Source organism: Elephantulus edwardii, unplaced genomic scaffold (assembly GCF_000299155.1).
Source record: "Elephantulus edwardii isolate Elephantulus edwardi_28Jun2011 unplaced genomic scaffold, EleEdw1.0 scaffold00292, whole genome shotgun sequence".
NCBI lineage: Eukaryota > Metazoa > Chordata > Mammalia > Macroscelidea > Macroscelididae > Elephantulus > Elephantulus edwardii.
Genome location: NW_006400042.1, coordinates 1367434 through 1378214, shown reverse-complemented (window position 1 = coordinate 1378214; position 10781 = coordinate 1367434). Strand labels below are relative to the sequence as shown.

Here is a 10781-nt window from a genome sequence, read left to right as displayed (position 1 = left end):
AGGATTATCTTCCCTCTGTAACTTGATTTGTGTCATTGTTAGAATCTCTAATTGGAATATTATTGCTTTTCACTGTTGACTCATGTACTTTTTAGTTAAATTTGTGTCTACTATACTGCAGCAGTTCCATGATGGATCATCATGGATCTTCAAGGATATAAACGTGTATCCCTAAGCACAATTGATAACAGTGCATCTAAATTCCAAACAATCTCCTCAAAAGTATACGTGTTTCTATTGCCAAAGGGCCCTTCAGAGTAGCGAGAGAAGATCTTCACCCTGAAACCTACAGCGTCCCTTTTCAGCAGGAAGTAGCTAAGAGAGTCCGCCGCCCCATTTTCCTTATGAATCAGGGTGAAATCTCTCTCAGGGAGGAGTGACAGGGAATGGCGAAGGACGCATGGACAAAGGAGATTAATCAGAACTGGTTTTGATGGGGACTATGGCAACATGACAATGGAAGCTGATCCTCAGGGAATGCTGCTTTATTGTTAGTATTTTTGTGAACTTATTTTGCTTTCTCATATCTGCTTTCTTATATTTGTTTGATTATATATAAAGGATTAAGAGACAAGGAAGAATGAATCCTGAAGAAGAGAAATTATGCTCATCTCGATCTCAAAATTATTATTTAAACAAAAGAGGGGGAAATGAGGGAAGCCGACTGTCAAATTTAATAATAGTAGACCAAATGCTGTATTGGGAAATGACGGAAGCTTAATACAAGCTGAAGGTCACCTTGTGGCACTGGGGCGTTCCCTAGGAGTCAACATTGTTCTTAGTTTGTGTCAAATGAATCCCTCCCTCTTGAGATTAGCATAAAGAGGAACTTGGCCTTATCTGTAAAAGACTTCACCATTATCCTTTGTTTTTGTTTTGTACTTCCTTGTGATTTTACTTTGTTTACCTTCCTTATGATTCTAAATAAACACTCAGAGAAGCATGGCTTGAGGCCTTCAGTCATGGGAACTGTTGGCCCCCTGTTTTTCACACTCTCTGTTCTAGATCATTCCAAGTAGTCTATCTCATTATTAATAATTATAAAAAATTATTTCATTCTTTGGGACCCTCGTTCTGCAACATGTTCCTTTCACTTGCAATGGCTTAGTGTCTTTTTTTGGTTATGTCTTATCATAATTCCTTCAAGGCAGGAATAAGGCCCCAGGAATAGATGGTATACCAATTAAAGTATTTCAGATAACCGATGTTGCCCTGGATGTGCTCACCAAGTTGTGCCAAGAAATCTGGAGAACGACCACTTGGCCAACTGACTGGAAGAGATCTATATTTGTTCCCATTCCAAAGAAAGGTGACCCAACTGAGTGTGGAAACTACAGAACAGTGTCATTGATTTCACATGCAAGCAAGATTCTACTGAAGATTATCCAAAAACGATTAGAACAGCACATCAGCAGAGAACTGCCGGAAGTCCAGGCTGGGTTTAGAAGGGGTCGTGGTACTAGGGATATTGTTGCTGATGTTAGACGGATCTTGGCTGAAAGCAGAGAATACCAGAAGAATATCTATCTGTGTTTCATTGATTATGCAAAGGCATTTGACTGTGTGGATCATAACAAACTGTGGCTGACTCTGAGAAGAATGGGAATCCCAGAACATTTAATTGTGCTAATACGAAACCTATACTTGGACCAAGAGGCAGTAGTCAGAACAAAGCAGGGTAAGACTGCATGGTTCAAAATTGGGAAGGGTGTACACCAGGGATGCATCCTGTCTCCATACCTTTTAAACATGTATACAGAGCAGATTATCCGAGAGGCTGGGCTCTATGAGGAGAATTGTGGCATCAGGATTGGTGGAAGATCTATTAACAATCTGTGTTATGCAGATGACACAACCCTGCTTGCTGAAACTGAGGAGGACCTCATGCACTTGCTGCGAAGGGTCAAGGACTGCAGCCTTCAGTATGGACTGAAGCTCAATGTCAAGAAGACAAAGATTCTCGCCACTGGACCAACTGGCAGCGTCAGGATGGATGACGAAGAGATTGAGAGTGTTCACAGCTTCAGTTTGCTCGGCTCCACAGTCAACACTCTTGGCACCAGCAGTCAGGAAATCAAAAAGCGTATCGCGATGGGAAAGTCTGCTGTTAGGGACCTCTCTAAGGTGCTCAGGAGCAACAGTGTCACTCTAGAGACTAAGGTGCACCTGATACAGGCCATGGTATTTGCAATCACTTGTTATGCGTCAGGGAGTTGGACAATGACTAGGGAGGACAGGAGAGTGGATGCTTTTGAGCTGTGGTGCTGGAGAAGGGTACTGAATGTACCATGGACTGCCAGGGAAACAAACAGATTCATCTTGGAGAGGATTAAACCAAGCTACTCCTTGGAGGCAAGGATTTTGGGGCTTCTTCTGACATACTTTGGACATGTTGCCAGGAGGGATGGGTCCTTGGAGAGGGACATCATGCTTGGGAGGGTGGAGGGACAGCGCAGGAGGGGAAGACCCTCTATGAGATGGATTGATTTGGTGACTGGGGTAATCGGGACGGGTGTGTCAGAGGCGGTGCGGTTGGTGCAGTATAGAGCAGGGTTTAGGGCCGTTGTGCATAGGGTCGCTATGAGTTGGAAACGACTCGACGGCACATAACAACAACAACTTATCATAATTTCACAGTTGAGTCAGAACTTTCTAGTTCTTACTCAAAGAGATCCCAAAACCTCGTCAGAAATCATCACCCTTGATAATGTCATTTTGATGACTAAAATACTTAGCTTGTTGTTGTTATATTACCTCAAGTCATCTGCAATTCATAGCAACCCTATGCATCCAAGTCAATCCTCACCCCTGAACCCTGCCCTATCCTGAGCCAATCTCACTTTCTCTGGCACACCTGCCCCAATTACTCCAGTCACTGTGTCAATCCATTTCATCCAGACTCTTGTTCAACTTCACCACCCCTCTACCCTTCCAAGCATGATGTCCTTGTCCAAGGACCAGTTCCTCTTTGCAGCATGCCCTAAGAATATGAGACGGAGCTTCAAAATCCTTGCCTCCAAGGAGAAACTTGGTTTCACCCTATGCAGGACCAACTTGTTTGTTCTTTTGGCAGACCATGGTATATGCTGAATGCTCTTCTTCAACACAACTCAAAGGCACTGGTTCTTCTGTCATCCTTATTCACTGTCCAGCTCTCTGATGCACAGCAAGTAATTGTGAAGACCAAGGTCTAGATCACACACATCTTATGTATTTACCTTGTTTTTGCTGATTGTCATCAAGTTGAGGTCAACTCATAGCAACACTATGAATAAAATGTGTTCCCATAGCTACCATTGTTTCTCCAAGTTCAGAGTTTCCAGAGGTATGTGGTTTAGGAAGTGGATGCCACTCCTGCTTCCAAATCGGTTTACAACTAGGAGCTCCACCAAACAGTGTCCACAATGGGAAACCATTCTGGTATTTTATATCCCCATGGCACAAGGTTTAGCATCATAGCAAAACCCAAGTTATCTCATATAGCACATTGACAAAGAGTGATGTGCAATGTGGAAGAATGTTCCTCCAGATAAAACAGCACTAGTCTCATTTAGCAGTGGTTAAGTGTTGTCAAGTCAAATAAGACTCAGAGTAAGCTTTGCACAAAAGACCTGAACTCTGTTCTAAGATTAATACAATTATGAGAGAATCTGCAGAGTTTCCAGAGGCACCTAGTTTAGGAAGTGGATGCCACTCCTGCTTCCCAACATGAATCAATGTGGAAGCTCAACCAACCATTGTACATAATGAGTAACCATTATGGTATTTGACATGACTATGGGAGAGTGTTCAGCATCACAGCAACTCCAAGCTGTTCAGTACAGCAAATAGACAAATGATTGTTGTGTCTTTTAAAGAACATTCTTCTAAAATTAATATATTTTAAAATCCTACAGGATTTTAAATCCACACCCTTGAGCAGGGCTCCACCCTTACCCTTAGTCTAAGGTTCAAGGGCCACTCACTTTTTGAGGGAGGGAAAAGAAAAGTATCACACAACAAAAAGAACCCCAGAAACTTCCCTTGCCTGACTGCCATCAAGAAGAAACCACCATGAAGACGACCACCAGTCAGCCAGCTGACTTCTAGAGTGGAGGGAGACTTCCAGGTCCCCAGGCCTTGGTTCAGTTAAGGTATTTACCTCAGCCATAGAATTTTCAGGGAGCTCTGCTGGCTTTTTTGTAAGGAGTTGAGCTACCAATACAAAGGTAAACAGTTCCAACCCACCAGCTGTTCCTATGGAAAAAAGATAGGCAATCTCCTCCGTGTGGGATTTACTGCTTCTGAAAACTCACTGGAGGGTCAGTTATGAGTCAGCTTCGACTTGATGGTACATAACAAATAAAATGGCATTTTCAATGGAAAATGTTAAAGAATAAGAACTGATAACCTTTGGATTATGTCATTCAAAGTTAAATAGCTTTTTGGGAGAAGTGCAGCTGAATGCTCCCTAGAAACCAAGACCTGTCTAACATCCGTTGGACTGGACATGTCATCTGAAGGGCTTGGCCCCTGGAGAAACACTTGCTTGGGAAAGTAGATGGCCACTGACAAAGGGTAAGACCCTGCATGAGATGGAGTGACTGAGTGCCTGCAACACGTCCATCTTTTGGGATGCCCCATTTAGCTCGGAGACTGAGCTGGGTGCTGGAGGACCGACTGTGAGGATATCCCCGCCCACCGCCCTTGGCTGCGCAGCGCCCTCCAGGCTTTATCTAGCTTACTTTATCTAGGACAAAGGCTGCGCGAGGGCTGCCAGGAGAAGCAGGAGGCGCGGAGGGCTTGTACTTGGCTCCGGCTCCCCGCCAGGACGCCGTGAACCACTGGTAACAGTGTGCGCAAACGGCCCTCAGTCGGCCCACCTGGCTGCCATCGCGATCTGACCCCAGAGAGGCGCGGCTTCCCAGTTCCCGCTCGCCTCGCGGACCACGTCCCAAGCTAGTCTGGGGGACTAGGAAGGCAAGGTAGGAATGCGCACTCAGCTATCACACAGTGGCGATCGGACAGTGGCACTCGGCCGTAGACGCACTATGCACCTGGGCTCGGATATACCTAAGAAGGCCCGGCACTGAGGACCAGAGCGTAACCTCACCTCTCAGTTCCTTCAGGGGAACTCGCAACGCACCCGAGGGGACAGCGCCTTGGCGGGAACAGAAATGACGTCAACAGGAGGCGCCGGTCCAGAGCTCCAGCTCTTCAGTTAGTTACTGCGATAGTCCTTATGATAAACTCCTCTAGAAAAGGGGCGAGGCTTGCAGTGACTCAGACGGTGGGTGAGAGCGCGGGATAGAAAAGTAAGCGGAACCTTCTGGCGCAGGCACGAGATGTGGGAGGAAAAGAAAGGGAACGCGCCGGTAGGGTCACGTGAACAGTTTAGAGCCGGGGAAGTCGCGTGCGCGGAGAAGACCTGGTGAGGTGTTGTGCCGTGCTCAGGAGTGGGCTTTTGGGCTCTGTTCTCTTCAGTACTTCTTGAAAGAAGGGTGCAGCATCAGGTAAATTGAGAATGGGGAGGCGGCTGTCGGGAAGCCTTAGCCTCTGGGCTTGATGGCATTCGTTTAGTCGGGCTGGACACAACTGTGTCAGCAACCACGGAAGACCAGGTGCACAGTGATTGAATGTCTGGTTCTGAATGGGGTGAGAGAGCTCATATCAGACCTCATTCTGAAAAAAAATATATATTGTCTGACTAATAGTGACAACAGCTATGACGCCTGCCCTGTCCTGAGCCAGTCTCACTGACTACACTCACCTACCGCCGTTGCCCCAGTAGTATCAATCCGTCTCATCTAGGGACTTCCTCTCATGCTCCATCCTTCCACCCTTCCGAGCATGATGTCCTTCTTCAAGGATTGGTCCCTCCTGGCCATGTGCCCGAAATATGTGAGAAGGAGCTTCAAAATCCTAGCCTGTAAAGAGAGACTTGGTTTCATTGTCTACCGTACAGACTTGGCTGTTTTCTTGGATGTCCAGGGTATGTTGAAGACTCTTCTCAAGCACCACAACTTAAAGGCAACGATTTTTCTCTCATCCTTTTTTTTTTTCTTTTTTTTTTTTATTTTCTCTCATCCTTAGTCATAGTTCTCTGACACACAACAAGTAATTGCGAAGACCATGGCCCGGATAGACGTGCCTTAGTTTCTAGACTGACATCATCTTCTCAGTACTCTGGAGAGGTCCCTGACATAAAATTTTCCCAGTGCAGTTTGTCTTTTGATTTCCTGACGGCTGGTGCCAGGAGTGTTGATAGTGGAAACTGTTAAGCTAGCCAACTTAAAGAAGAAATCAGAGAGAACGAAAGAAAGCTTAATGCAGCTTTATTAAAGGGGGGAACGGGAGAGCTTCTGGGTGAGTTCCTCATCCTGGAGATGCAGAATGGGAAGTCACACTGTGAACTTACTGGGGAGGATTTTTATAAACACATTCCACTCTTATTTAAGAGCCACCTGCTAGCTTGGCAACACCATTTGCTCTTCCTTTCAGCAACAGGCAAGGCCATCAGCAGTTGAGTTCTGAATGCTTCATTCTTCTCTTTGGCTCCCTTTGCCCAGACTTAACAGAGACAAACAGGTTGAAATTTTTAACAGTCTCAAACAATTCTCCCTCTATCATGGTATCATCTATCATGCCAGTTAGCCCTATGGTAAGAATCTTTGTCTTCTTGATGTTGAGCTTCAATCCATATTTAAGACTGCAGTCCTGGAATTTCTGCAGCAAACGCTTCGGGTCCTCCTCAGTTTCAGCAAGTAAAGTTGTATCATCTGCATAACACAGATTGTTGATGAGTCTTCTTCCTATCTTAATATTCCTCCTCATAAAGTCCATCCTCCTGGATGATCTGTTCTGCATATAGACTGAAAAGGTATGAAGATAGGACATATCCATGATGCACTCCTTTCCTAATTTTGAGCCATAGGACAGCTTCATTTCCTTTTAATATGGTGTAGTGCAGTATACAGTTCTAACTCGAGACAACACAAGAACAATGTATACTGTTAAGAGTGCTGGCTTCTGAAATTAGGACTGGATTATAATCCTCGCTCTACCACTTATTTTCTCTGTGGCATTAAAAAAGATTTATAATCTCTGATCCCCGGTTTGCTTATCTGAAAATGGAACATGAGTATGTGGATGTGTACTTTAAATGAGAGGATGTATACAGGGTGTAGGGTGGCATGTAGTATACACATTTTTAACAGCTATAGTTGTTACTGCTCTTTATGCTGACGCATTACATGAAGACACTTGTATTGGGACATGATAGTGTTAATTGCAGTTTTTGTTTACTTCTCTGTGAGAAGGTCTGCTTTTTGCCCCCTGGTATATCATGTGCTCCATATTATTTCCCTAAGTGTTTTTTTAAAATGTACACAAGAAAAATATTTAGCAATATAATAAGTAATGAATGCAGAAATACAATAATATAGCAATGTGATTATTGGAGGGTAATACTTACCTGCACTTGTATATCTATGTGTAAAGAGATTCTTTTTTCTTTTCCTTTCTCTCCTTCACAGCCTAAAGAAAAATGTTTTCTTCACAAGAACTCACAAAAGCTGACAGAGAAATGAAGCGACTTTTTGTGGGCGGGCTTACTAAGGCCATTTCCCAGGCTGATCTGCAAAATCAGTTCAGCAGATTTGGAGAAGTTTCTGATGTGGAGATAATCACACGCAAAGATGAGCAAGGTGAGTTTACATCTTCATTGGATAAAGACAGTCTCAACTACATCAAATACTTAATGCAAAATAAAGAAATTATGTACATGATTATTAGCCCTGAAACTGAAAGTGCTCTTTACTTGATTACAGGATATTTTGCACCCTTAATACCATTCTTGCGCCCCCACATATCTGCTCCTGGTTATGATGTGGAACTTTCCCAGATTTATGCTATTGAAATCAGAAAAAAAATCAAAATTCCAACATGTGTGATTTTTTTTGTTTTGTTCTTTTGGAATTTTTTACATATGTGATTCTTTAATAGTGTTCAGAGCTGACATGCTAACACTGGCTTATTATCATTCTGCGTACACTAGCACTAATTTATAATCAAGATGCTTCCTTAAGTGACTAATTTGACATTTTTTCCTAATTTCTATTTAGAATGTACTGATAATCATGCTAAGAAAAATAGAGTCTTAATAACTGGTAAAGATAAATAAGATTTTGTCTTTGAAATTATACATTTCCATGAGCATTTTACGTTTTATTTAGAAGCTTAAATTTTGCATTGCATTCTGATTCAGAATGTAAATAAATTTATCTTCTTTTTAGGAAACCCACAGAAAATCTTTGCATACATCAACATCAGGGTGGCAGAAGCGGACCTGAACAAATGTGAGATTTTTATGTTTTCTTTACTTTTCCAGTTCTTATCATTGTGAATTGTAATTGACTTGATGGCATCTAACCAAAATAACAGTCATGGTATAACTTCTAATAATTTAGGTTCTGAATGTATACTTTAACAGACACTCTCAAGTTATTCAGACACACTACAACAAGTGAACCACTTGGCCAACTGACTGGAAGAGATCTATATTTGTTCCCATTCCAAAGAAAGGTGACCCAACTGAGTGTGGAAACTACAGAACAGTGTCATTGATTTCACATGCAAGCAAAATTCTGCTGAAGACAGACAAATACTGAATAATACCACAGTTATAAAACAGGACTGACATGGGGGCCTGAGAAGAGAACAGGAATAGAGTGGACAGATAATGAACACTGCATTGAAACAGATGCAAGAAAGAACTGTTTGAAAGCAATATACGATTATGTATAACAACAATATGGAATAAGAAAAAAAAAGAAGTACATTGCAAAGTGGACTGAGGGAGGGAGGACAATGTGCAACAATGAATGACTTTAAATTAAAGAAAGGCAAAGGATGTAGGAAAAGTTTAAAGGAGAAGGAGAATCACCATCAACCTTTTTTTTTTATATGTGTGTTTTGCAGTTTTTTTAACAAAACAGAAAAAATATGCAAAAAGAAAAAGGGCTCTGTCTGGTGGACCAGTAGAGGAGGGAGGGAGTTCTCACCATGTGGCCCTCCAAGTGTGCTGCTGCTGGAGGAAGGGGCTAGGGATGTTATCCATGGGGGTGGGGGGGCATGCCCCACTGTTCCCTCCTGGCATCCTGCTTCTGGATGAGGGCGTTGGAGATGTCCTCGATTGTGGAAGGGGGGTGTCCTCACTGTGCCCGCCTAGGCATCCTGCTTCTGGATGAAGGGGTGGGGCTGTCCTCCATGGGGGCGGGGGCCGGCGGCATGTCCCCACTGTACCCCTCTTGGCATCCTGCTCCTGGATGAAGGAGTTGGAGATGTCCTCCCAGGGGATGGGGGGCCCCTCTTGATGTCCTGCTACTGGATGAAGAGATCAGGAATGTCCTCCATGAGAAGGGACGGACATTTGCCTACTATCTCCCCCTAGGCATCCTGCTTCTCCATGAAAGGGTTGAGAGTAGCCTCCATTGTTGAGTTCCCCCTTCCCTCCCCCCCCCCCCGCGCTAGGATTCTTGCTGCTGGATCAAGGGGTTGAGGATGACCTCCTGCAATAGGTGGAATACCATGGTACACTACCACCCAAAATGCCTCATATCCTCTGATAGTTTGGGATATCGGGTATTCAATGGTGATGTCCAGCACAAGGTTGAGAACGAGGTTGAATACTTTCAGGATTCCACTAGCTTCATGTCCTCCTTGACATTTCACCCTGGTGATCTTGTCGATGTGCTTGAACAGGTCCAGAATGCTCTCCTTTTTTCTCTTCTCTATCCTCCATCTTGCTGTGCTGTGGCTCTGGCACCATCAACCTGTGAGAATTTCATTTACCAAAAAGTTGCTTTGTTTAATTGCTCTGATTAGGAAATTCATCAAATACAGAGTTATGGATGGAAACCTATCTCTGCTGTGACATGTAGAAAGTTAAATTTTGTCTGATAAATGATGGTAATGATAGTAATTATCTCATTATATTACTCTAAGGATTAACTCAGATAACATATTTGAACATAGTATAGTATCTAGAAGTTATAAAATAGTCCAAAAGAATCATCAAAAGTAAACACTATTACTCAACTATTACTCAATTACCATAATAATATTAAACATTAGTGCAAGTAAATATATAGGCAGACGAGCAAGACAAACACAAACGGGGAGGTGAGAAGGACAGTACTTGTGACTGGAATTTAGGGAATGATTTTTTTTTTTTTTACTTTTTCCAAAAGAGTGTTTTATTGTTATGCAAAAAAACATTTGACTGTGTTAATCAAATGACTAATATTGAGAATGGGAATTCAGAAAAAATTTTGCTCAGGTGAAACCTATACATAGACTAAGAAGCAGTTGTCTAAACAAAACAAGAGAACAGTATGTGATGTAAAATCAGAAAACTTGTGTTACAGAATGACATCCCTTCTCCATACAATTATTGTTGTTGTTGTATATCATTAAGTCAGAACCCAGGCATACTTGACCCTCCTGCAACTATTCAGAGGCAATTAATCTCACAGGAGGAGATTGTCTATCTTTCTCCTGCAGAAAAGGTGGTAGGTAGACTCAAACAGCGTGACTTTGAGATTGCAGTACAGCTTCTTACCACTAGATTACCAAATCTCCCTCTCCATATAATTATGTATTACTTATTTATTTAATGGTATTTTAAGGGGGAATGGATAGAAGTTTGGGAATTTTTTTAAAAAATTTCATTATTTTTCATTTCAATGAACATCTACAGAGATTTTGGAATTCCATTCATTCATTGTTGCACCCCTCTCCCC

General features: G+C 42.8%; 1 protein-coding gene across 1 annotated transcript in view; it reads left to right on the top strand.

The window, feature by feature from the left end:
* The first annotated feature begins 7555 nt into the window (after positions 1 to 7555).
* NOL8 (nucleolar protein 8) overlaps positions 7556 to 10781 on the top strand; it is a 51799-nt gene continuing 48573 nt past the window's right edge. Inside the window, exons 1-2 of the mRNA XM_006900736.1 lie at positions 7556 to 7685; positions 8274 to 8336. Of these exons, the coding sequence (XP_006900798.1) occupies positions 7565 to 7685; positions 8274 to 8336 (184 nt within the window). The 5' untranslated portion in view covers positions 7556 to 7564. The remainder of the gene's footprint in view (positions 7686 to 8273; positions 8337 to 10781) is intronic.